Source organism: Schistocerca cancellata, unplaced genomic scaffold, assembly GCF_023864275.1.
Source record: "Schistocerca cancellata isolate TAMUIC-IGC-003103 unplaced genomic scaffold, iqSchCanc2.1 HiC_scaffold_717, whole genome shotgun sequence".
Lineage (NCBI taxonomy): Eukaryota > Metazoa > Arthropoda > Insecta > Orthoptera > Acrididae > Schistocerca > Schistocerca cancellata.
Window position 1 is genome coordinate 47,691 of NW_026046728.1, and position 27,864 is coordinate 75,554.

General features: G+C 48.5%; 1 protein-coding gene across 1 annotated transcript in view; it reads right to left on the reverse strand.

Annotated features, from left to right (window-relative positions):
• Window positions 1-435: 435 nt before the first annotated feature.
• LOC126141535 (ankyrin repeat domain-containing protein 65-like) overlaps window positions 436-27,864 on the reverse strand; it is a 46,837-nt gene continuing 19,408 nt past the window's right edge. Inside the window, exons 2-3 of the mRNA XM_049915248.1 lie at window positions 657-927; window positions 436-576 (exon numbers count right to left, since the gene is read on the reverse strand). Coding sequence (XP_049771205.1) covers window positions 436-576; window positions 657-927 — 412 coding nt within the window. The remainder of the gene's footprint in view (window positions 577-656; window positions 928-27,864) is intronic.

Here is a 27,864-nt window from a genome sequence, read left to right on the forward strand (position 1 = left end):
TCAGCCAGTTCATTTCCGACTTAAACACTTTGAGTCTTTCACATCACTTGATGCTTTAAAAGAACCTCTTCTCTGTGTTCATATTTCAAAATGCAGGCAGTCATGATAGGTACTGTCTGTATCCTTGTAAGTAACTTGAATATGTTGTATGTGATGAGACAGAGGTGGTGTTTATTAATAATGGAGTGTTTTTCAGTTGTTGAGATTTTGAAAAATCTATCGAAGTATTTTACAGAGTGAATCCTCAAAATAAGGGTTCCTCATGTTAGTTTACAGCTATCTCTGATTGTTGCAGTTGTCATGTGTTACCGGAGTAGTGATATGCAGCACGAAATGTTAGGTATAAATGAGTGAACAAAAGATCATTTTTTTGTATTCTTTATTTATGACTAAGACACGTGGTATAACTAATTATGTTTTGTGTAATGCTGTACATCAGCGTTGTTGCAGCATTTCCACCAGCTGCTGCTCGTTGTTCTGCATGGCGAGGTCCAGAGGGGTCCTCCCCTCGCCATCCCTGGCCACACTGACAGCTCCCGCCTGCAGCAGTTCAACCGCCACCCCTGTCTGGCCCCCCTTGCCGCCAAGTGCAGTGGCGTAAGCCCCAAGTCATCTCTGCCATTTGGCTCAGCAGATGCATCCAGTAGCATCTGCACCAGAGCCGTGTGGCCATTTGCTGCAGCGAAGTGTAGGGGCGTCGTCTGCCTGCTGCCCCTGGCGTCAACCTCCGCACCGGCCCCTATGAGGCAGCTTGCTGCCCCCACATGGCCCCAGACTGCTGCCCAGTGCAGGACAGTCCGGCTGTACCACGCTCTGTCCCTCACCCCCATCTCCGCTCCTGCCGCCAGCAACCTGCACATCTGCTCTACCGCCCCCTCCTTGGCTGCTTCTATCAGCCTCCTCCCTCTCTCTGCTTCGGAAAGCAACCTGCACAAAACAACACTCTTACACTCTGCTATAAACACTCGACACCAAATGAAAAAACCATCACAGACGTAAAACTGTGACCAGTCATGAATACACTTCTGCTTAACAAGAAGTTACAAATCTAGAAATCTCCCCTCTACGATACAGATCTATCAGCGTATCGCTGACAGATACTTACCAGTAGCCCACAATACAAATCTGCAGCAACTTCCCATTAAAAATTGGTTCACTCCATCTCATTACCAAATGAGCTGTAACTTTCTCCTAATTCACTCCAAAGAGTCACCTCCTTTGACCTGTGAATCCTGTTGGTAACCAATGGTTGACCTCCACACGAATACAACTCTAACGCTAACTTCTGTTGGCAGCAATCCCTTCTGATACTTAGAAATGTGATTAGTTACTTGTGTTTTCTTCCTAAGTACTGAAATACAATGTCATAGCCTGTCAACAAAACGTAGGTGCCAACACTGACAACATTATTGAAAGCGACAGCGGTGAATATTGGATCTATTACTGGGTTTATGTATTAGTCTACATCAATGTCTTCATCAAAATATTTCCCATTACATGTTATACATTTATTCCAGTGTTTGAACCAGTTACTGAAACAATTCTGGAATTTTCTATGAGATAACCCTTATCTCTCAGGGATGTGTTTCGAATATGATCTGTGTATGAAAAAGACAGGCCTTTAAGGTTTGTCTTAATTTTTCGGAACAAAATTTCACACGGGATGATCGTGGTGCCAAGGGCATGACTACAGTATGGTTTGTAGCCAAACGTGCAAGAACACGCAACGAATTGTAAGCAGGTGCATTATCACAATGCAGAGATGTTTGTTCCACAACAAATCTGGAGGTTTTTTTTTTCTTCAGGCCACTGGCGATGAGTTTTAAAGTTGTACTGCTTGCTGACCATTTCACCTTGTGACAGGAAGTCATGGTGCACTAAACTGTTGAAATCTAAGAACACTGTGAGAAACATGACATTCACTTTTGACTGTTGTTGGCCATCTGGAATATTGTCACAGACGATTGATTGTTAGCCGGCCGCGGTGGCCGAGCGGTTCTAAGCGCTTCAGTCCGGAACCGCGCGACTACTACGGTCGCAGGTTCGAATCCTGCCTCGGGCATGGATGTGTGTGATGTCCTTAGGTTAGTTAGGTTTAAGTAGTTCTAAGTTCTAGGGGACTGATGACCTCAGATGTTAAGTCCCATAGTGCTCAGAGCCATTTGAACCATTTGATTGATTGTTAAGTTTCACGATATGATGTTTGACCTGTTTCGTCTTCTTTTATGAACGTTTTCGTAATCATCATCTTCGAAACATGTGTATCAGTCATAAAGACTAGTTTTACTGATGGTAGAGTCACCAAAAGCAGTATGTAATATTTATAAAACCTTGATGGATTTCATTCCGTTCTTGTAACAACATGTAATATAAATGCACTAACCGCTTTTACATTAAACAAATAATCACCACTACTACTAACACACCAATAACCCTGTCAACATCTGACAACACACTAAATATCCTATATGCCTGGTGTACACATACTTTAGAGACATGTTTACCAACTTGACAAAGTCATGCAAATGAGTTGTACAACACGCAGAACAAGTTTTCCGTCACTTTTGAGCACAACTCGTGTCACAAGAATTGTCGCGTTTCAACGCATCCCATCAAAGGAAAGCCTTAAATTCTCCAGTATACCTGCAGTGTTTTTTGTTTAATATCATATCAGACGGAATATATATGCCAATTATGGAGGAAGTTGTAGACACACACATTCAGTGGAACAGGCATTCGGTTTTATATTTGTAACATATACGGGAGCCCTGACTTTTGATTCCTGTTCCCATGTTAATGTAATTTACTCCATAATGTTGCATTTCAGGAATGGGCAGTCGTCTGCTGCATTGCGATAGTGTCAACTCATTTACATAGCAGTAAACACTGCCAGGATGTGTCTCCACACTGGGTCACTGCTGATTTAAAACATGTGCTGTGGTACAGCACTTTGAAAGAGCGCACAGAAGCATCTCATGACGTAGGTGGGTAGGCAGAGTGGGCACTCTCACTCACTCACTCACTCACTCACTCACTCACTCACTCACTCACTCACTCACTCACTCACTCACTCACTCACTCACTCACTCACTCACTCACTCACTCACTCACTCACTCACTCACTCACTCACTCACTCACTCACTCACTCACTCACTCACTCACTCACTCACTCACTCACTCACTCACTCACTCACTCACTCACTCACTCACTCACTCACTCACTCACTCACTCACTCACTCACTCACTCACTCACTCACTCACTCACTCACTCACTCACTCACTCACTCACTCACTCACTCACTCACTCACTCACTCACTCACTCACTCACTCACTCACTCACTCACTCACTCACTCACTCACTCACTCACTCACTCACTCACTCACTCACTCACTCACTCACTCACTCACTCACTCACTCACTCACTCACTCACTCACTCACTCACTCACTCACTCACTCACTCACTCACTCACTCACTCACTCACTCACTCACTCACTCACTCACTCACTCACTCACTCACTCACTCACTCACCTGACAGACAACACTGCATCATGAACAAAAGATAGTTGAAAGGTCACTTACAGTGGTGCAGCCTAGCCTGACTGTTTACTTGACTGCACTGTAGAACTAGCACAAACTGCCAAGTCTATATGCGAGGCTTTTGCGCTTCAGTATTCTTCGAATGCAGATATGTACACCAATGAGAAGTCAGACATGCTAATTTTATATTGAGGAAGTCCGCTCCGATAGCTGCGTGGTCAGCGTGACAGACTGTCAATCCTAAGGGCCCGGGTTCGATTCCCGGCTGGGTCGGAGATTTTCTCCGCTCAGGGACTGGGTGTTGTGTTGTCCTAATCCTCATCGTTTCATCCCCATCGACGCGCAGGTCGCCGAAGTGGTGTCAAATCGAAAGACCTGCACCAGGCGAACGGTCTGTCCGACGGGAGGCCCTAGCCACACAACATTTCCATTTCCTATATCGAGGATGTCAAAGAAATTCTGTTGAAACAGGAATGTCTTCTTTTCATCATTGTCCATTGCGCCAGAGCCTTGCACGAATAATTAGGTCACCGGTGCGAACAGAGAGCTCCAGCATCACACAGAGGACAAGGACGAAGACTGTGGCTGACAGAGCACTTGAAGACGCTGTTCCAGCTACGACGCCTGTCAGTTCACACAGTAACATGGGACGTACTGATAGGAATGTGGGAGACGAGTGTCATTCGCACCCCATATTCACATAAATGCCATCCCTACCGTCTGTCAGTACATCAGGGACAGTCGAGGACATTATTTAGAACATAGCATACAATTATATCTATCTGATCCGCAGTGCCTGCACACGACACTGAAAATCCATGCTGGCTTGATCAGGTACAATACTAATGACGTTGAATTGTGAATGTATGGTGTGGTATGATAGGACCTTACTTCATCAAAGGGGGAAGGTTAAATGGAAGTACATATGAACATGTTCTTACAAACATTCTGCCCATTCTTCCAGATGAAGTACCACTGGATAACTGACAGTGTATGTGGTCTGAACACGACCATTGCCCAGAATCTTCTCCTGCTGTAAAGCAACCACCAAATGAAAAGTTTCCTGACTTCTGGGCAGGATGGAATGCTGCAGCACATCAGCAGGCAAGCTACCCTGATTTCACCTCTATTACTTTCTATGGAGAGCACTGAGAAATGAAGTCTGTAGTGAACTGCATGAGATATGCAGTCTGTAGTGAACTGCAACTATGTCAGATGATATGAGCCATCGAACCGCCATACAATGCAACTGCATATCATCCAATGGACCTCCTTCTGTTCATCTATTTCTCAAACAGCAATTCCACATGTGGCCTGAGGTGGATGGTCCACAACTTGAGTACATACTTAAATTTAAAACTGCATTTTGTTAAGAAAAGTATTTAGTTTGTGGGTGAAAAGTCATCAGTTACTTTGAACAAAACGTTTAACTTATTTACAGTTTATTGTCTCTGTTTATAATGGCAAGTAGTTTATAATTTCGACCTGACAGTATGTGTTTCACGATTAACAAGCACTTGTGTGCCTTCAAGCAAAGACAGGTCAAGTATTACACGGAGCTGACGATTGTCGTGGGATACCGATGTCTACAAATGGTGGTAGTATCGTGCACTCAAGGTACAAAAGGGCTGTGCATTGGTTGGGCTGTCACTTTTACTCAGGTGACTCGCATGCAAACATTGCCGTCGCCTTAATGGCTGCATGACGGGAATATGCAGACTTTGATTGCAGAGTGGCAGTCAGAGCTGGACTAGGATTGTTGATATTTTTAAGGATATGGAGTATCCAATATATGGATATTTATTAAAATGTTTAAATCGACTCTTGATATATTGAAGCACCTGTGTCTATCAGTGGACAAAATATTGGGGCACTCCTGTCTATAAAAATATCGGCTACACATTGTAAATATACTGCTGGTTTTCGAGCTGTAGAAGTATCTATTTATTACTACATATTCTGTACACCAACAAGGTAGCAACCTGCCCATCTCCTTTAGAGCGAGAATTGAAACGAAATGTTGGATGTTCACGCATGCCGATAAACACTTCGTTAGAAGTGGTAACTCCACACAAGTGGCACAATGAAAGGCGTCTGATGGGTCAATCGTTCGGTTTTGTCGCATATATAGGATTTGTCTGATACACTTCATGTCGCCTTACCTGTTTTTTCATTTCCGCAAATGCCAGCGACCTAGCAGCTGTAGTGTCAAAATTGCATGGTGAATCTAAACATTTGCAGTATTTCTATTATTGGACCACGGCCTCTTAGCCCGGAAGTTTTAATTACTGATTTGCAGTTACTGTTGGTAGCGCTGGCCACCAATTATGTCAGCATTTCCCCTCACACGTCTGCGCCCACTGCAACTACCATTCTCGACATTTACATTTTTGTTGTCGATTTTCAGCAACTGTTTTTAAAGAATATCGATTCGAAGAAGTAGCACACTAGTTGCCACAAAAATTGTGTTTTAACACCACTGGTGTTCTGTTTCTTATCAGTCTTGTTACTCCATTCAAACCACCACCCCCAGTGGAATCGAAATTGTTCTGTGCCACATATACTTGCTTTACAGTGTCAAACAGAAAGACTGGAAATGATGAAAGCTCAAAATGTGGTAGGGCCCCTTCACACAGTGAAAGTAAAATTATGTCCTACTACAATTTAAAAAAATACTTCATATATTTTTGGAAAATTTGTGGAAAAATATACTATAAAATTGAAATATCAGCAGTCGATATTGCTGTTTTGATATCGATACAATGATATATATCAATGTCACATTTTCCAACAGTATATCAATATTTTTTGGAGACAATAATGATATATTTTCATTTCATCATGCAACTAAGCTAGATGCACGGGAAATTCCATTTTGGAACCATTCCGACATCGACAGTGTCAAGAGTGTCCCAAAAATAACAAATTTCAGGCACTGCCTCTGCTCACTGAGAACACAGTGACCTACTGCCTTCACTTAATGACAGAGTGCTGTGGCATTTGCATAGAGTCGTCAGTGCTAACTGACAACCACAACCAACCACAACCAACACTGTGTGAAATAACCACAGAAATCAATGTGGGACATTATGAAGAACACATATATTAGGACAGTGTGGCAAAATTTGGCCCCAATGGGCAATGGTAACAAGACCGACGCGAGTGTATTTGCCAACAGCGCAACATCGCCTGCATTGCCTCTCTGGGGTTCGTGGCTGTATCAGCTGGACACTAGATGACTGGAAAACTGTGGGCTGGTCAGATTAGTCCAGAGTTCAGTTGGTAAGAACTGACGGTAGGGTTTGAGTGAGACGCATATCCCACGAAGCCATGGACACAGGTTGTCAACGAGGCACGATGCAAGCTTGTGCTGGCTCTATAGGGGTGAGGGCTGTGTTTATGTAGAATGCACTGGTCCTCTGGTTAAACTGAACCGAACATTGTGTGGGAATCGATATGTTCGGGTACTTAGGGGAGGCCATCTGGAGCAATTCATGTACACTTCATTTGCCCAAACAATGATGGGATGTTTGTGACTGGCATTGCACCATGTCACTGGGCCACAAGTATTTGCGACTGGTTTGAAGAACATTCTGGACAACTCAAGCGGATGATTTGGCCACCCAGATCACCTGACATGAATCTCATGGACTATTTATGGGACATAATCGAGAGGTCAGTGGCAACACTTTCGCAATTATAAAGGGCTGTAGCGGCAGCACGGCTCCATTTCTGCAGGCTACTTCTGACAACTTGCTGAGTCCCTGCCATGTCTAGGTCCACCATAATTCAGGAAGTATCCCATGACTTTGTCACATCAGTGTATTATCATTGACAGTATTGCAGTGGCTGTGTTGTTACGAAGACCAACACAATGTTCGTTTGTGAATTTGTGCATGTCCAAAGAAAAATGCACTGCAGCGGCTGCAGCCATTATGAAATGCGTGAAATGCTTTTGCAGATGCGAGTACGACAGCCGTAAAGTCCATAAGAGAATGTTGGCAGTGACAATTCATGCCGGACCTGGACTCGACCCCAGATTTCCCGCATTACGCGAGTGCTCGCCTTAGCCACTTTCCCTATGCATGCACAACTCATGGCCAGACCAAAACTTCCAAAATGTCATCATTCATGCATCACTAACTGTACTCATACACACATCAATTTCTGTACTGGGGAGAACACTTTGATTGAAAGCCATTGACTGATGTGGGGAGATAAAACAATGAGGCAGTGCCTGTGTTGTTGATCAATTATTTCGTTCATAACAGATGTAGCTGTCGCAATGCCGTGTTCTCAGTGGTATGTCGTGGGGAGCGGATCGAACCGTCCTACTTCGCCTATATCAGTCGATCGTCCGCTCCATGCTGGATTATGGGAGCTTCGTATACTCCTCTGCATGGCCATCCATCTCACTCCGCCTCAACTCCATACAACATCGGGGTTTACGACTTGCGATCGGAGCATTTTATACCAGTCCCGTAGAGAGTCTTCATGCTGACGCTGGCGAATTGCCACTCACCTACCGGCGCGATATACTGCTTTGTCAGTATGCCTGTCGGCTACTGTCAATGCCCGACCATCCGTCTTATCGTTCCTTTTTTGACGACTCTCTTGACCGTCAATACAGGTTGTATGTCTCTGCCCTGCTACCCCCTGGAGTTCGCTTTCGTCGCCTCCTTAAACACCTTAATTTTTCACTCCCTGCAACCTTTAGAGTGGGGAGAGCCACACGCCACCTTGGCTCCAGGCTCAGGTCCGCGTTCACCTTGACCTCAGCTCGCTCTCGAAAGAGGTCACCCCCGGTTCGGTCTACCACTCCCGTTTTTTGGAACTTCGTTCGAAGTTCATCAACAGGACTTTCATTTATACAGATGGCTCTAAGACCAATGACGGGGTTGGGTGTTCCTTTATTGTCGGGGCACACAGTTTCAAATACCGGCTCCATGGCCATTGTTCGGTCTTCACAGCTGAGCTCTTTGCCCTCTACCAGGCTGTTCTTTACATCTGCCGCCACCGACATTCTGCTTATGTCATCTGCTCAGATTCCCTGAGCGCCATCCAGAGCCTCAGTGATCCGTACCTGGTTCACCCTTTCGTGCACCGGATCCAACGCTCTCTTCAGCAGCTGGTGGACGTCGGTTCTCCGGTTAGCTTTATGTGGGTTCCTGGCCATGTCGGTATCCCTGGGAACGAAGCTGCAGATGCCGCGGCCAAGGCTGCGGTCCTCCAGCCTCGGACAGCTTCTTGTTGTGTCCCTTCGTCAGATTTTAGCAGGGTTATTTGTCGGCGCGTCGTGTCGCTGTGGCATGCCGATTGGGCTGCCCTTACAGCCAACAAGCTTCGGGCCTTAAAACCTCTTCCCGTGGCTTGGACGTCCTCCTCACGCCCTTCTCGGCGGGAGGAGGTAGTTTTGGCCCGGTTAAGAATTGGACACTGCCGGTTCAGCCATCGCCATCTGCTGACGGCTGCGCCGGCGCCGTTCTGCCCATGTGGGCAATTGCTGACGGTTCGACACATTTTAATGTCCTGTCCAGGTTTTAACACACTGGGCCTGGATCTTAACCTGACAAGTACTTTCGATGCCATTTTAGCGGATGACCCACGAGCAGCTGCTCGTGTTCTTTGTTTTATCAATTTGACAAACCTCGCTAAGGACATATGATGATGTTGTTTTTTAATCCTATGCCTGTCTGTCTTTTATCGTGTTTTCCCTTTTAGTTGTTGTTGTCAACTTGTGCCTCGCGGTGCATTCTTAGAGTAGTCAGGGCACTAATGACCATTGAAGTTGTGCGCCCTAAAACCACAAAAAAAACCATTATGGCACAGTGTGTAGGGATTCTTGATACGTTGTATTAGAAATTTAGTCTCCCAATTTGGTTAGCTGCTTCTATTGATTGAGGTCATGGCTTCATATATTTAATGTTCGGTTTTTACATTGTGTACCTGTCAGTGGTATCTGAAATTTCTTTAATTCCTGCAGAATAGGTCTGTGTGTTAAGGCATTCCTAATTTTTTAAATGTGAAACATTGTCTCTGGATACTCATGCAGCTGAAGTGCTTGTGGTAATGTCAGCTTCCAGTTTAGAAGTGCAGTGTGCCAGAGCTCAGATCGACATGTTTGATTCTTAACCTCGTGTGAGATGTGGGGAGAAATATACAGACTTGTTGCTCCTTATTGCCTGCATTTTAATCACCTTCCCAGGTCTCCATTTTTCAGAGTTTAAGTTGGTACTGGTTAGTGGATGCACAGTTGATTAGTTCAACATGGTCTAGTCTAGTTTAATCAACTTTAACCGGTACATTGCTGCCCAATATGTGGTAGTAATATCAGTTGGGTTTGTTCTGATCCCCACACACAGTGTTACCACTGTGGTGATGCCGAAAACACAGCTGACAGTCTAAACAGGCCACTCCTCTGCCTTCATCTAGCAGCTGTTCTCTTGGTTCAAATTACTCAGTGTGCCTACGCACAGGTTGAAAAGTGCCTGTAACACTACGCTACTGCGCACGATACGTATTAAAGCCTGAACTGTGGTAAGTTGACGGGCTTCACCTTATAAGAAAGGATTTTGGTATATATGTTGACCGCGTGTACCTGAATGGAGGCAAAATCAGACTTTCACCCACTCAGTAACAACAATGATACGTCAAGCAAGTCTGAAGTGCAACTACACGTTAAAACTGGCAAGAAACAACACAGCAGATGCTACCAAATTGATAATGCCTAATTAGGCTGGCGACCGTATTATTAACTGAGTTTCTTCCCAGTACAAGTTGAAGTACGTTCAGACAAAACATCACGCAATAACACTGCATAATATGGTAAATTTTAGAACACGAAAATCTACTGAACTAGTGATTTCACTTTCTTTACTAATATGAACAAGCCATAATGTTGACTAAAAACTCCGTACTGTCTACTGATCTGGTTAAAATCGGGCATAGGTTACCCTAGAAATAGTACTTTCGAAACATTCATACAACGTCAATTTTGAAAAAGGTAAAACACTAATAAATTTTAGTTTTATATTTACTTTAACTTTGCTGGTCAAATCAGTTCAGTACACTTCAGAATTTAAATGAATATTCAAGAAAAAAAAGGGGGGAAGGGAACCCTGAAATTGTTATGATCACTGTACTGAAAATTTTCATTATGGAATCGTTAAGCACTCAAGATTTCCAATATATGAGTTTCAACTCTTTTTGTCTTATTTCTTGCTTATTTAACTACCATTATTTTTGTCTCAAATTGACTAAACTTCATTACTAAACCAATTTCAAAATTATCTTCCAACTTTGTCAGACCTATATTATTTGCCTGTATTTTCATTAACAACAAAGTTCTTTAAACATCATTCTAACATAGATAGGTCTGCAGATAATTATTATTGACATAAACTTTAAACCTTCATTTCGGGACACTCGGATTGCACAACATGTAGAAGGGACCCTGTCTAGGTTAGTGATGATAATTAAATGATAGGACAGTTCTGGTAAAAGTTAAGTTGTTATTGACCAGTCAGGAACAAAAGTAACACTGGTCAACATGAATACAGTACTAAATGTTTCAACCTGTTCGTATCGATGTGGCGGCTGGCGGGCGGCGAAATGGTGAGGCGCAGAGCACACATACAATCACAGCTATGGCTCTTGATGCATCGGCATTTTACTTCTTCATAGCGTCGCAATATTTTTCCATTTCGTGCCTATGGAATTTTGCCATACTGTATAGTCGTCGGAAACGGCACATCCGAGGCTCAACGAAATCACGTTTTCCAGGAGAGCCTCCTCGATCCAGAACGTGTTGCTCAGATCAAAGCCCAACTCAGACTACTACTGCTGAGCCCGTTATGCCGTGCAGCGCCTGTGTGCATTTTCCCGCGCTCGCCTGCCATCCGCCTTTTACCGCTCCCCTACAGACAGGGTATTCACCAAAGGTTTTGCATTCCACATATCCCAATACATTGCCTACGTATGGACCATACGCACAAGTACAACTTTTACATCTTACAACAGTTTCAACATTTCTTACATTTCCATTTTGTTATAATATTGCTTGCAATTTGACATAAACATTAATATTCACATCGAAATTTGTTTATAGTTTCCTCCACACAATGACATGAAAAGAAAAGAAATGAAAACTGAATATCGATTACACTAATTTACCAAAATCAGAAGAAAAAATTGTTATATATACAATAGTATAACGTTGTTCTTGTTACATGCCCACAAACCATTCTACTACTGCATACCTGCAATAGTCTAAGGATTGTAGCACCTAGAGTTGTCTGATGCCCTGCAGTATTTGCTAGTTTCAGAGTTTGTCGAAAGCATACGCAATATCTTTCGCGATGGCTGTGGCATCTTTCGCGATGGCTGTGGCATCTTTGTTTTGCATGTTTTTGACAATTTCCGGAGCTTCATTAACTACATCAACTGTTGCTTTCCTTTCATTAAGACCAACATCTTGTGGGCCGAGGCCCCGAAGCACTCGAAGCCTGGAGGCAGCTGTACAGTAGCTTGTGCACCTTAGCCATTCTGGTTTTTGAGGAAAGTTTGCCTGCATTTTCTGGATGATTCCTACAATTATGGTTCCCCAAACTGTAAATAGCGTGCCTAGCTTTAAGGAATCATATATTAATTCTGGTAAGTATAGGGTGATCTGTGATGCTAGTCTTTGGAGTATCTGTGAATGCATCCATTCTGGATCTGGAGTTTGCTTATTATTTAGTTCTATTATTCCTACCACAACTTTGTAATGTGCAAATAGGTGGGTGACTAGCTGAATTGCATGGAGTGTGTGTGTGCTCCCTGAATATGGTCTGTTGTGTGTCAGTGACATCAAGGTAGGAGATCATTCAGTAGGAATTGTTTATTTCTTCATCCTCCTGTCACTGTACTCTTACACTGCTGTAGCTTGCACAGAACACAGGGCAGCAATACATCCACACATTGCAATGTCGTACATGATAACCTGTTGTAACTTCTAGTTGTAGTGAAGCATGTCACCATGCCTAGTTCAGTCCCACATTCACATCTCACAGTACACATTCAGCAACCGAGACGACACTTGGAACTGACAGTTGCTCCTGTGCACACGACAGCAACCTGACTTCCGGTAGCCCCAGCTTTCACAAGCATCCTTGAGGTACTGACACAACTGGGAAGTGTTCAGTCAGTAATTGTGATTGGACTGAAAGACAAAAGGGGAAAGATGTTCTTGTCGGAGCACAAAAGGGTGAAAATATTGCTCTTTGAAGGACTCGTGCAGAAAAATGGAGAACTAGCTGCTTGAGCCCTCATTCTGCTTTACGTACCAAAATTTTTATCACGCGAAGATATTCATGCACACTCCCACTGCCACTGCCCATATCTCTCTCTCTCTCTCTCTCTCTCTCTCTCTCTCTCTCTCTCTCTCCCTCTCCCTCTCTCTCCCCCTGCGGGTCCGGGGATTAGAATAGGCCCGAGGTATTCCTGCCTGTCGTAAGAGGCGACTAAAAGAAGTCCATCCCCCTCACGGGGGTAGTTAGCGCCTGCGTCCGGAGACGGACGGTTTCACGACCTATAATCGTGGTCTTTTTGGTTTTTCACTTCTCGTTTCTTCCTTCCTTTTGTTGGTCCCTTTCTTTGCTCTTCTCCACCTCACTGTCTTCCTTACTCTTTCCCTTGACTTCTCCTTGCCTTCTCATTGCCTTTTTCTCCTTGCCTTCTCATTGCCTTTTTCTCCTTGCCTTCTCATTGCCTTTTTCTCCTTGCCTTCTCATTGCCTTTTTCTCCTTGCCTTCTCATTGCCTTTTTCTCCTTGCCTTCTCATTGCCTTTTTCTCCTTGCCTTCTCATTGCCTTTTTCTCCTTGCCTTCTCATTGCCTTTTTCTCCTTGCCTTCTCATTGCCTTTTTCTCCTTGCCTTCTCATTGCCTTTTTCTCCTTGCCTTCTCATTGCCTTTTTCTCCTTGCCTTTTCATTGCCTTTTTCTCCTTGCCTTTTCATTGCCTTTTTCTCCTTGCCTTCTCATTGCCTTTTTCTCCTTGCCTTGTCATTGCCTTTTTCTCCTTGCCTTCTCATTGCCTTTTTCTCCTTGCCTTCTCATTGCCTTTTTCTCCTTGCCTTCTCATTGCCTTTTTCTCCTTGCCTTCTCATTGCCTTTTTCTCCTTGCCTTCTCATTGCCTTTTTCTCCTTGCCTTCTCATTGCCTTTTTCTCCTTGCCTTCTCATTGCCTTTTTCTCCTTGCCTTCTCATTGCCTTTTTCTCCTTGCCTTCTCATTGCCTTTTTCTCCTTGCCTTCTCATTGCCTTTTTCTCCTTGCCTTCTCATTGCCTTTTTCTCCTTGCCTTCTCATTGCCTTTTTCTCCTTGCCTTCTCATTGCCTTTTTCTCCTTGCCTTCTCATTGCCTTCTTCTCCTTGCCTTCTCTGGTCTCCGCCTCGGCGTTTGAGACAGTCTGTCCTCTTTCTCCCTCTCTTCTTTTTCCTCTTCTTCCTTCCTCCCTGTGCGTGCCTGAAGGCCGACCCACGCGTTCGCACGCGTAGCCGGTGACGGGGTAACGCGTAAGTCCCCGCCCTGGGTAGACATGTAAGGCACGCGCGTACCCCCTGGTAAAGGCCAGGCCCGGGGAGGGGTGATTGCCTGAGCTGATACCTTCTGACCATGCCGATTGGTCCCTCCGTCTGTTTCTCGGGAGGTGTGACCTGAGGTGTAAACATTCACCTAAGGCGGGAGTGCCCTCTGAGAGGGTCCCCACAAGGAAGGAGCGCGCCATCGGAGACGCTGGCAATCATGGGGGATTCCTCCGCAATGGATTCTACTCCATCGCTTTCGACTTCGACCCAAAAACGGAAACGTGACCAGCCAACAGTGACAAAAGTACTACCGCCTGCCCCACAGTTCCTCGTAGTTTCTCGCACTGAGGACGGAAAGGATTTTTCCTCTGTCAACCCTTTTGTTATTCAGAAGGGCGTTGATGCCATAGCCGGATCTGTCAAATCTTGTACCAGGTTGCGTAACGGCACCTTATTACTCGAAACTGAGAGTGCCTTTCAGGCACAAAAACTGCTTCGGGCCACCCTCCTGTACACGTTCCCTGTCCGGGTGGAGGCCCACCGAACTTTGAAGCTCCTCGTCAGTCAATCCGTCGAGGGAGCTAGTATACACTACACCACGAGACGAATTCAATCTTTCCTCGCTGAGCAGGGCGTGACGTTTGTCGATCGGGTCATGAAAAAGGTCAACAACGACCTTGTACCGACCCGGACACTCTTCTTGACCTTCGATAGTGTTAAGCTGCCATCGCGCATCAAGGCGGGCTACGAGGTTATTTCTGTTCGCCCCTATGTCCCGACACCTATGCGCTGCTACCAGTGTCAGCGTTTCAATCACACTCGACAGTCTTGTTCCAATGCGGCTAAATGTGTCACTTGTGGCAGGGATGCCCATGAGGGTGACTGTCCACCTCCGTCTCCTCATTGTGTGAACTGTCAGGGTGACCATGCCGCATCCTCCCGCGACTGTCCTGTCTATAAGGACGAACGTTGCATCCAAGAAATTCGTGTCAAAGAGAAAGTGTCCACCTCGGCTGCTCGCAAGCTATTGGTAGTAGGAAGCCCACGCTGCTCCCAGCGGGGAAATATAGTACTGTCCTCGCCTCTCCTCGGACTACCCGGGAGGTCGCAACCCAGACATGCGATCTGACCTTCAGCACCACGGTCGTCCGTTCGGCCAGTGCTAAGATCGCGCGGTCGACGTCTCCTCTTCCTCCCATCACACCACAGACACCAGCCACTTCCTCAGCTTCTGCTAAGTCGAAGACCCCGAAGTCAGATGCACGGTCCTTCAAGAAGGAACCATCCCGTGCAGACTTCCTCTGTCCCTCGACCTCCTAGGCTTCGACCGGTACTTCCACCAAACGTCCTTCCAAAAAGGCGCATAGGAAGCACAGTTCTCCTTCTCCGCCACGGCGCATCTCTTCTCCTGCGCCACCCAGCGGTTGCCGCCCCAGGCCGTCATCCGTTTCGCCTGGCCGCATCGCCGGTAGCCGTACATCTGGCCGTTCACCGGCGGAGGAAGCTCCCCCTCCCGGCCATCCTCCCGAGATGGCCGATGACCCTATAGACCCAATGGACGATGACTGTCCGCCTACTGATAGCGGCGGCAGTGCTCGCTCGAAGCCAGGCCCTAAGCGGCCTTCGAGGTGACCCCTTCTCTCATCTTCCTTTTCTTACGATGGCACTTATTAACTGGAATATTCGCAGCATTCGCTCCAACCGAGAGGACTTGAAGTTGCTGCTCCGCTTGCATCGTCCGCTCGTCGTAGCCCTCCAGGAAACGAAGCTACGCCCATGCGATCAAATTGCCTTGGCACACTACATCTCTGTGCGTTTTGACCTACCCCCTGTGGTAGGTATCCCAGCTCATGGAGGGGTTATGTTGCTGGTCCGGGATGATATTTACTACGATCCCATCACGTTGCACACCGGCCTGCAGGCAGTCGCCATCCGCATTACTCTCCCCACTTTTACGTTTTCCTTTTGTACCGTTTACACTCCCTCGTCATCTGCCGTTACCAGGGCAGACATGATGCAACTTATTGCTCAGCTACCTGCACCGTTTTTGTTAACTGGAGACTTCAATGCCCACCATCCCCTTTGGGGTTCTCCAGCCTCCTGCCCGAGGGGCTCCTTGTTAGCAGACCTTTTCAACCAGCTCAATCTTGTCTGCCTTAATACTGGCGCCCCTACTTTTCTTTCGGACACATCTCATACCTATTCCCATTTAGACCTCTCTATATGTACTCCCCAACTTGCACGCCGGTTTGAGTGGTATGCACTTGCTTATACTTATTCGAGCGACCACTTCCCGTGTGTTATCCATCTCCTGCAGCATACTCCCTCTCCGTGCTCCTCTAGTTGGACCATCTCCAAGGCAGACTGGGGGCTCTTTTCTTCCAGGGCGACCTTTCAGGATCAAACCTTCACAAGCTGCGATCGTCAGGTCGCACACCTCACGGAAGTCATTCTCGCTGCTGCTGAATATTCCATCCCTCACCCTACTTCTTCTCCACGTCGCGTACCGGTCCCCTGGTGGACCGCAGCATGTAGAGACGCTTTACGTGCTCGTCGACGTGCTTTACGCACCTTTAAACGCCACCCTATAGTGGCGAATTGTATTAATTATAAACGATTACGTGCTCAGTGTCGTCGTATTATTAACGAAAGCAAGAGAGCCAGCTGGGCTGCTTTCACAAGCACCTTCAACAGTTTTACTCCTTCTGTTGTCTGGGGTAGCCTGCGCCGGCTATCTGGCACTAAGGTCCACTCCCCAGTTTCTGGCTTGAAGGTCGCGAATGAAGTCCTTGTGGCCCCTGAGGCTGTCTCCAATGCCTTCGGCCGCTTTTTCGCCGAGGTTTCGAGCTCCGCTCATTACCACCCTACCTTCCTCCCCCGCAAACAGGCAGAGGAGGCTAGGCCACCTGACTTCCGCTCCTCGAATTGTGAAAGTTATAATGCCCCATTCACCATGCGGGAACTCGAAACCGCACTTGGCCGATCACGGTCCTCCGCTCCAGGGCCTGATTCTATTCATATTCAGATGCTGAAGAACCTTTCTCCTGCGGGTAAAGGTTTTCTTCTTCGTACATACAATCGCATCTGGATTGAGGGACATGTTCCCGCATGCTGGCGCGAGTCTATTGTTGTCCCGATTCCTAAGCCGGGGAAGGACAAGCACTTGCCTTCCAGTTATCGACCTATCTCACTTACCAGCTGTGTCTGTAAAGTGATGGAGCGAATGGTTAACTCTCGATTGGTTTGGCTGCTTGAGTCTCGACGCCTACTTACCAATGTCCAATGTGGATTTCGTAGGCGCCGCTCTGCTGTTGACCATCTGGTTACCTTGTCGACCTTCATTATGAATAACTTCTTGCGGAAGCGCCCGACCGCGGCTGTGTTCTTTGATTTAGAGAAGGCTTACGACACCTGTTGGAGGGCGGGCATTCTCCGCACCATGCATACATGGGGCCTTCGCGGTCGCCTCCCTCTTTTTATTCGTTCCTTTTTAATGGATCGACAGTTCAGGGTACGTGTGGGTTCTGTCCTGTCCGACACCTTTCGCCAGGAGAATGGGGTGCCACAGGGCTCAGTTTTGAGCGTCGCTCTGTTCGCCATCGCGATCAATCCAATAATGGATTGCCTCCCAGCTGATGTATCAGGCTCTCTTTTTGTGGACGATTTTACCATCTATTGCAGCGCGCAGCGTACACGTGTCCTGGAGCGCTGTCTTCAGCGTTCTCTTGACCGTCTTTACTCCTGGAGTGTCGCCAATGGCTTCCGTTTTTCTGCCGAGAAGACGGTCTGTATTAACTTCTGGCGCTTACGACTTGGTCCCGTTGCTCTCCCAATCGTGGAGACAACCAAATTTTTAGGCCTTACCTTTGACAGGAAACTTAGCTGGTCTCCGCATGTGTCATATTTGGCCGCCCGTTGTACCCGTTCTTTAAATGTCCTCCGTGTTCTCAGTGGTATGTCGTGGGGAGCGGATCGAACCGTCCTACTTCGTCTATATCGGTCGATCGTCCGCTCCAAGCTGGATTATGGGAGCTTCGTATACTCCTCTGCACGGCCATCCATCTTACGCCGCCTCAACTCCATACAACATCGGGGTTTACGACTTGCGATCGGAGCATTTTATACCAGTCCCGTAGAGAGTCTTCATGCTGACGCTGGCGAATTGCCACTCACCTACCGGCGCGATATACTGCTTTGTCGGTATGCCTGTCGGCTACTGTCAATGCCCGACCATCCGTCTTATCGTTCCTTTTTTGACGACTCTCTTGACCGTCAATATAGGTTGTATGTCTCTGCCCTGCTACCCCCTGGAGTTCGCTTTCGTCGCCTCCTTCAACACCTTAATTTTTCACTCCCTGCAACCTTTCGAGTGGGCGAGAGCCACACGCCACCTTGACCTCAGCTCGCTCCCAAAAGAGGTCACCCCCAGTTCGGTCTACCACTCCCGTTTTTTGGAACTTCGTTCGAAGTTCATCACCATGACTTTCATTTATACAGATGGCTCTAAGACCAATGACGGGGTTGGGTGTTCCTTTATAGTCGGGGCACAAAGTTTCCAATACCGGCTCCATGACCATTGTTCGGTCTTCACAGCTGAGCTCTTTGCCCTCTACCAGGCTGTTCTTTACATCTGCCGCCACCGACATTCTGCTTATGTCATCTGCTCAGATTCCCTGAGCGCCATCCAGAGCCTCAGTGATCCATACGTGGTTCACCCTTTCGTACACCGGATCCAACGCTCTCTTCAGCGGCTGGTGGACGTCGGTCCGCCGGTTAGCTTTATGTGGGTTCCTGGCCATGTCGGTATCCCTGGGAACGAAGCTGCAGATGCCGCGGCCAAGGCTGCGGTCCTCCAGCCTCGGACAGCTTCTTGTTGTGTCCCTTCGTCCGATTTTAGCAGGGTCATTTGTCGGCGCGTTGTGTCGCTGTGGCATGCCGATTGGGCTGCACTTACCGACAACAAGCTTCGGGCCTTAAAACCTCTTCCCGTGGCTTGGACGTCGTCCTCACGCCCTTCTCGGCGGGAGGAGGTCGTTTTAGCAAGGTTAAGGATTGGACACTGCCGGTTCAGCCATCGCCATCTGCTGACGGCTGCGCCGGCGCCGTTCTGCCCATGTGGGCACTTGCTGACGGTTAGACACATTTTAATGTCCTGTCCCGATCTTAACCAACTGCGCCTCGATCTTAACCTGCCTAATACTTTCGATGACATTTTAGCGGATGACCCACGAGCAGCTGCTCGTGTTCTTTGTTTTATCAATTTGACACACCTCGCTAAGGACATTTGATGAAGTTTTTTAATCCTATGCCTGTCAGTCTGTCTTTTATTGTGTTTTTCCTTTTAGTTGTTGTTGTCAACTTGTGGCTCGCGGTGCATTTTTAGAGTAGTCAGGGCGCTAATGACCATTGAAGTTGTGCGCCCTAAAACCACAAAAAAAAAAAAAAAATCTCTCTCTCTCTCTCTCTCTCTCTCTCTCTCTCTCCTCTCTCAGCGATAAATGGAAACCCTCTCTTACTTACACTGTCTCCCTTTCTTTCTTTTTCAATGCCACTGTCTCCACCTAACTGCAACAGCTCAAAAATGCTGTGGCGTCAATGTTATTTTTGTTGTGACTCGCCGATTATTCAAAGTGCCGCCGCGCAATTACGCACGTCCTCTACGTGCGGCGCTGTCTGCCAGCCATGCGGCAGCTGCGCCACCTAAGCGGCCAGCCGAGCAGCGGCCGCTAGACTGAGACTCAGTGTTTAATCGAATGCCGACTTGTACACAGGTCCACTTACTCTGTGACTTATATTTAGGAACGACACGACAACACATATATGTGTTAAACTTGAAGTTCTAACAATTGGCGACGAGGTAGTGGATCTCTCCTTTTCACCGTTGGCTCACAGGGTTCCATGGCTACTGTCGAGCAACTCTTGCAAAATATCCTTGAACAGCAAACGCTTCTAACAGCGGCGATTCGCGATTTCGTCGCATCAAATGCGGGGCGTTTCTCGTCGTTGGCTGTACGTCCTTTTCCACCTTACGACGAGACGGCGGAAGACTGGTCTGATTATGAAAAACGTCTTCGACAGCACTTCTTGGCATTTCATGTCACGGACGAACAACCACGTAAGTCTCTGTTCCTTTCCTGGATTTCACCTGAAATGTATCGGTTGTTATCGCAATTGGCTCCTTTGAAGGATCCTGCGTCTTTGTCCTTCGCTGAAATGTGCTCACTTCTGTCTATTTTCAAAAGCAAACGCATGTGGTAGCCTCTCGTGTTGCCTTTTATCGTTGTCAAAAACAACCGAATCAATCCTATCGCGCTTGGGCTGCTGAACTTCACGGCCTCAGTCGAAAGTGTCAATTTGTTACTGACGTTCACAAAGAATCCTATGCCGATTCCATGGTCCGGGATGCTATTATCCGGTCGGCGCCCGACAAAGAAGTTCGGCAACGTGCCCTTCAGTTGGCGAATCCGACTCTAGATGAAGTTCTCTCCATTGCGCAGTCTTTTGAAATTTCTCGCGCCGCTGGGGCGCAAATAGAGGCGTGGGGTGATGTCGGGGAAATACAACCTCTGTGCGCTGTTGACGACGCGTGCGGCGCGTCCCCGCCGGCCGACGTGGCCGCAGTGCGCGCCCACGCGCAGCCTCGGCCTAGCCGTAAACAACCCACTAAGAAACTGCAGCAAAATCCCCGGCAACTTCCTTCATGTCCGTTGTGTTTTACGAAACATTCACGTGAGGATTGTCGCCAACGTTGGGCTGTGTGTCACAATTGCAAAAAGAAAAGTCATGTGTCTTCCGTTTGTAAATCTGACCGCATACATGATGTTCATGAACATGACGCTGATTCTGATTCTGTGTTGTCTGTCAATTGCACTTCTTTCCTTTCAGGGAAGTTATTCCACACTGTCCAAATCCTTGGTCGAGATGTTCGCATGCAAGTGGATACCGGTTCTGCCGCCACTATAATTAATTCTCAGACGTATCTTCAGCTGGGTTCTCCACTCCTGTCCCCTGTCACTCGGCAATTACGGACGTACAATAAACAGAAGATTTCTCTCTTGGAACAGTTTAATGCTGAGGTATCTTACAAATCCGTCGTTCGCACTGTTCCCACATTTGTGGTCGACCAGAGCAACGCAGAAAATCTTTTTGGTTTCGATGCCTTTCGCGTTTTTGGGTTCCCCATAGATGACTGTCAATATTGTCTCTGACGCTATTCCTTATGCTCAAATGGATTCCTTGTCGACTACATTTTCGTCCCGTTTTTCTCCTGGGTTAGGCCGTGCGACTGACTTTGAAGCTCATATCACGCTCAAACCCACTGCTCGGCCTAAGTTTTTTCGGGCTCGGCCCATTCCTGTGGCCCTTCGTGATCGGGTAAAACGGGAGTTGGATCGTCTCACTGCTTCAGGGGTCTTGCTTCCTGTCACTTCCAGTGAGTGGTCCTCTCCTGTCGTTGTAGTTGCTAAGCCCAATGGTGATATTCGTCTCTGTGGCGATTTCAAAGCCACTGTAAATGCTCAATGCCTCATCGACACTTACCCTATGCCCCGTCCTGAAGAACTGTTCACTAAACTCGCTGGAGGATAGTATTTTTCTAAAATTGACCTGTCAGAAGCTTATCATCAACTTCCTCTCGACGCTGCTTCCCGGCAGTTTCTGGCCCTTAACACGCCTTTCGGCCTCTATCAATACCAATGCTTGCCATTCGGGGTTGCTAGCGCCCCTGCTCTCTTTCAGCGACTCTTGGAACAATTATTGCTCCCTGTCCCTGGGTGTATCAATTACATGGATAACATTGTTGTCACTGGCTCCACCACTGAAGAACATCTTCAAAATCTCCGCACACTTTTTAATGTCTTACAGACTGCCGGTCTTAAGTGTAATCTTCAGAAATCACAATTTTTTCAGGCATCTATCACGTACTTGGGGTTTAAACTCTCTCGGGATGGTATTCGTCCGCTTCAACACGCTGTCGCTGCGATCGATGCCCTTCCTCGCCCTACATCTGTTAAGGAACTGCAGGCTTTCTTGGGGAAAATAGCATACTATCACAAGTTTTTACCGTCTGCGGCGTCGGTGGCTCAGCCGTTTCATCGCCTGTTGCATAAAAACGTGCCTTTTCACTGGTCCGCGTCATGTGACGTGGCTTTCCGGAAATTAGAGACTATGCTGAAACAGGCCCCGTGCCTGGCCACTTATCGACCTGGCCAACATCTTGTTCTTGCCACAGACGCCTCTCAATACGGTGTCGGTGCACTCCTTGCGCACCGTTTTTCTGACGGTTCGGAACAGCCCATCGTCCCCTTGCGGGTTTGGGGGTTAGAATAGGCCCGCGGTATTCCTGCCTGTCGTAAGAGGCGACTAAAAGGAGTCTCACATGTTTCGGCCTTATGTGATGGTCCCCTCTCGGGTTTGACCTCCATCTTTCTAAATTATTCCGAAGAGCGAGCCAATTGGGGAAGGGCGCCTTACGTGGTGCACTGTATCCGTCGTGCATTGAGACCTTTAGCCGGCTTTTTCGTCGTTGCAATGGTGTCCCGCTCGTTTTCCATCTCTTGGGCGAGGATACGTCCCTGGGTGCGATTCCCACGCTGCACTCTGCAGTGTTTCTTTTAACTGCGACGACGACCTTGGACAGTTTTGCACCTAAGATCCAGCACGGTAGCCAGTCCGTTGTGGTGGGGCCGCCATGTACCCTCTTGGTTGTAGCCCCCTGACAACACAGGGATCGCTCTACTGATGCCTGCGCCGTTAACTCCCCACGTATGCCAAGGAGTAGATGCCCGTCTCCCTGGGGCATCAGGACTCCCGGCAATGGCCATCCTGCCAGGTGGCTATTGCTGCGGCTGGGTGGCGCCCGTGGGGAGGGCCCTTGGTCGGAGTAGGTGGCATCAGGGCGGATGACCCGCAATGAAGCGTGGTACATCATCTCTCGCTGGCGGCCAGCCGCCAGCAGTCTCTAAGCGTTCTCGGGCTCAATTTAATGCTGAAAAGTACGCCGTGGGAGGAGCGTAAGTCTCAGGATGGAGGTAATAGTTATTCGCCCCGATTCTTAGTTTGTATGAGAGCTGATGGGGAGTCTTTTCTCTCCACAAAGCCTCAGTTCTTCGTCGAACATTTAGAGGACAAGTTTGGGGAGGTGGAGGGCTTGTCAAAAATGCGCTCTGGATCGGTCCTGATCCAAACGGTATCCTCTGCCCAGTCACGACGGTTGCTTGCTTGTGACAAGTTGGGGGATGTTGCTGTTACGATCACGCCGCATAAGAGTTTAAATATGGTTCAGGGAGTTATTTACCATAAGGACCTTCTTTTGCAGTCTGATGACGAGCTGCGCGCCAACTTAGAGCGCAGGGGTGTACATTTCGTCCGGCGCATTCATCGGGGTCCGAAGGAAAATCAGATAGCTACCGGTGCCTTCATCTTGGCCTTCGAGGGTGATACGTTACCGGAAAAGGTCAAGGTGATGGTCTACCGATGTGACGTTAGGCCCTATATCCCTCCCCCGATGCGGTGCTTCAAGTGCTGGAAGTTCGGCCATATGTCTTCCCGCTGCACTTCCAGCCTCACATGTCGAGATTGCGGACGCCCGTCTCATCCCGATACTCCATGTGCCCCGCCTCCCATCTGTGTCAACTGCGGGAAGCACCATTCACCTTGCTCGCCTGACTGCAAAGTCTTCAAGAAAGAGCGCAAAATTATGGAATATAAGACCCTGGACCGACTGACCTATACTGAGGCCAAAAGGAAATATGACAGACTCCATCCTGTGAGAATGACATCTTCTTATGCAGCTGCTACGACAACTGTGCTAGCCCCATCAGTTTTGAGACTTCCAGCCAGCTCGATAAGCAGTAAGACTCCTCCTGCCCCCTTGCCTGTGGGGGGCTCTACCCAACCGATTGCTCCTGCACCACCTACCTCAGGAGCAACCTCCTCCCACCCGTCGGGGACGTCCGTCCCCGCTTCTCAGCCGGAGAAGCGTCTAACTTCTTCGGCTACTCTCGCCCGTAAGAGTTCCCTTGGGACGCTCCCTTCCCAGGGTTCCACCAGCGGGAAGGATGACGGCCGCCAGTGGCATAAATCCTCACCAGCGGCCGGGCGTAGGGCTTCACGATCCTCCTCTGTCCCGGAGACTGAATCGGTGAAGCCTTCCCAGCCGGTGCAACCCAAGGTTCAGCGAGAGAAGTCCAAGAGAAAGACCTCTAAGGCCAAAGAACTTGCGGTGGCGCCAACCCCACCGCACCTTTCGCGCTCTGCGTCTGAGGATGCAGTCGAGATTCTAGCGTCCGCTGAGGACCTTGATCTCGCTGGTCCCTCAGACGCCATGGATGCCTCTCGTACGGGTACTGAATCGGTTGCAGTGAGTGAACAAGCGGCGTAAATTGCCTTCCCAGTCCTTTCACGCCTTTCTCAGTCATGGACAATATCATCCTCCAGTGGAACTGCGGCGGTTTTTTCCACCATCTAGCTGAGCTCCAACAACTTATCAGCCTTCACCCTTTCTTCTGCATTGCTCTTCAGGAAACTTGGTTTCCAGCAATGCGAACCCCCGCCCTCCGTGGCTATCGGGGTTATTATAAGAACCGGGCAGCATATGAAAGGGTGTCGGGTGGCGTCTGCCTCTATGTTCTTCACACTCTGCACAGCGAGTCTGTCCCTCTCCACACACCTTTAGAGGCTGTCGCTGTTCGGGTGTGGACGCCACAGGCTGTTACTGTCTGCAGTCTTTACCTTCCATCGGATGGTGATGTCTCGCAGCATGTCCTGGCTGCGCTGATAGCCCAATTGCCGCCACCTTTCTTGCTATTGGGCGACTTCAACGCCCATAACCCTCTGTGGGGTGGGTCAGTGGCAACAGGTCGAGGCGCCATCGTTGAGCATTTATTGTCGCAGCTCGATCTCTCGATTTTCAATGATGGTGCCTTCACACACTTCAGTGTGGCGCATGGCACATACTCCGCCATTGACCTTTCAATATGTAGCCCTAGCCTCTTAACGTCTGACGCTGTGGTAGTGACAGAAAGATCGGAAAGTGGTCACTACCACACAGGTCGTCATGCACACTCCATTGGACACTCTTCTGGGCGCCCTAGCAGATGGGCTATGAATAAGGCTGATTGGGACTTGTTTTCCTCCACTGCCGCTCTTGAGTCTCTCTCTAATGACGACATTGATGCGGTGGTTCAATCGGTCACCACCGGCATCGTTACTGCCGCCGAATCTGCCATTCCCCGTTCTTCTGGGTCCCCTCGGCGGAAGGCTGTGCCTTGGTGGTCGCCTGAGATCGCTGAAGCGATTAAAGATCGCCGGCGGGCGCTCCAGCGTCACCAGCGACATCCCTCCTTAGACCACCTTATCGCCTTCAAACGGCTGCGTGCGCGGGCCCTCCTCCTTATCCGCCAAGGCAAGAAGGAGTGCTGGGAGCGGTATGTGTCCACCATTGGCCTCCATGTCACTCCTTCACAGGTCTGGGCCAAGATTCGACGCGTCTACGGCTATCGGACCCCTGCCAGCGTCCCTGCGCTCTCACTGAATGGAGCAGTTTGTACTGACTTCGACGTCATTGCCAATCGCTTAGCAGAGCATTTTGCTATGAGTTCCGCTTCTGCGAATTACCCCCAGGCCTTCCGCTCCATTAAAGAGCGGATGGAACGTCGGAGCCTTTCGTTTCGCACCAACCTCCCAGAATCTTACAATGCTCCATTCAGTGAGTGGGAATTTTGCAGTGCCCTAGCTGCTTGCCCTGATACCGCTCCTGGGCCAGATGGCATCCACTGTCAGATGCTGAAACACCTTTCAGTGGACTGCCAGCGGCCCCTTCTCGATCTTTACAACCGTCTTTGGGTCGAGGGGGTGTTTCCGTCGCAATGGCGGGAAGGCGTTGTCATCCCCGTTTTGACCCCCCAGGGGGTCCACAACTCTTTTGTGGATACGTGCGTAGCGAGCACGGCACCCCGAGCTAATGTGGCCTTCCTTCCTTTCCGGGCTGCATACCTTCCCATTCCGCATCCTTCCCCATCCCTATCTTCGCCCCTCCTCCCCTCACCTCTGGCTCTTTCCTTCCCTTTCTCCCCATCTGGGAGTATGGTTTGTGCCTACGTCCGGAGACGGACGCTCGTAAATGTACTGCATTCTTCGCCTTTCTTGCTTTTATGTCTTCTTCCTTCCTTTGTCCTTCCCTTTTTCCTTACCTCTTCTTTCCCTTTTCTCCGCTGCGGCGTTTGAGACCTCTCTTCTTTCCTTTCCCTTTCTCTTTCTTCCTCCCTGTGCGTGTCTGAAGGCCGACCCACGCCCTTCGTGCGTAGCCGGTGACAGGGTAACGCGTAATTCCCCGCCCCGGGTAGACAGGTAGGACACGTACGTACCCCCTGGTAACGGCCAGGCCCAGGGAGGGGTGATTACCCGAGCTGATACCTTCCGAAAATGCCGATTGGTCCCTCCGTCCGTTTGTCGGGAGGTGTGACCTGAGGTGTGAACAATCACCTAAGGCGGGAGTGCCCTCAGAGAGGGCCCCCACAAGGGAGGAGCGCGCCATCGGAGACGCCGGTAATCATGGGGGATTCTTCCGCAATGGTTTCCTCACCTTCCACTAAGTCTGCTCACAAACGTAAGTATACTGAGTCTCAGCCACAGACGATTCTTCCATCGTTGCCACAGTTCCTTGTTGTTTCTCGGACTGATGAAGGTCACGACTTCTCCACGGTCAACCCTTTCATTATTCAGAAAGGTGTCGACGCAATTGCAGGTCCTGTAAAGTCTTGTTCCAGATTACGGAATGGCACCCTGTTGTTAGAAACACATTGCCCTCCAGGCACAAAAATTGCTGCGTACTTCTCTGCTCCACACCTTTCCTGTCCGGGTAGAACCGCACCGAATCTTAAATTCCTCGCGTGGAGTCGTTTATACACGCTCCCTCGATGGATTGTCTGACGAAGAAATTCAGCACTATCTGTCTGACCAGGGCGTAACGGCAGTTCATAGAGTTATGAAACGGGTTGACACGAACATCATTCCAACCCGCACTGTCTTCTTGACATTTGACACAGTTCAACTCCCATCGAAAATCAAAGCTGGCTATGAGATAATTTCCGTTCGCCCTTACGTCCCAAACCCTACGCGTTGCTATCGATGTCAGCGGTTCAATCACACCAGCCAGTCCTGTTCCAATCCAGCCAAATGTGTTATGTGTGGCAAGGATGCCCATGAGGGTGCTTGTCCACCTCCATCCCCTCGCTGCATCAACTGTATGGGTGACCACGCCGCTTCCTCTCGAGATTGCCCCGTTTTTAAGGACGAAAAGCTCCTCCAGGAAATAAGAGTGAAGGAAAAGGTGTCGACCTTTTATTATTCGCCAGTCGCAAGCCCACCGTGCCTCAGACAGGAAAATACAGCACTGTCCTTGCTTCTCCTCGGCCAACAAAGGAGGCGGCCACGCAGACTTGCGACCTCACCTTTAGTGCCACGGTCGTCAGATCGGCCAGCGCAAAGATCGCTCATTCAACCTCACCACTTTCGCCTGCCCACTCTATGGCTCACCCTTCGTCGGGTTCTGCTAAATCTCGAGCCCAAAAGTCGGACGCCAAGTCTTCGAAAAAAGAGCATACTCGTGAAGAGTTTTTACGTACCGCAACTTCCCAACCATCGGTTCCTCCATCTAAACATCATTCTTCCAAGAAGGCTACAAAGAAACCCAGTTCCTCTCCTTCTCCGCCAAGGCGTGTCCCATCTACAGCACCACCTGGCGGAAATCGCCCTC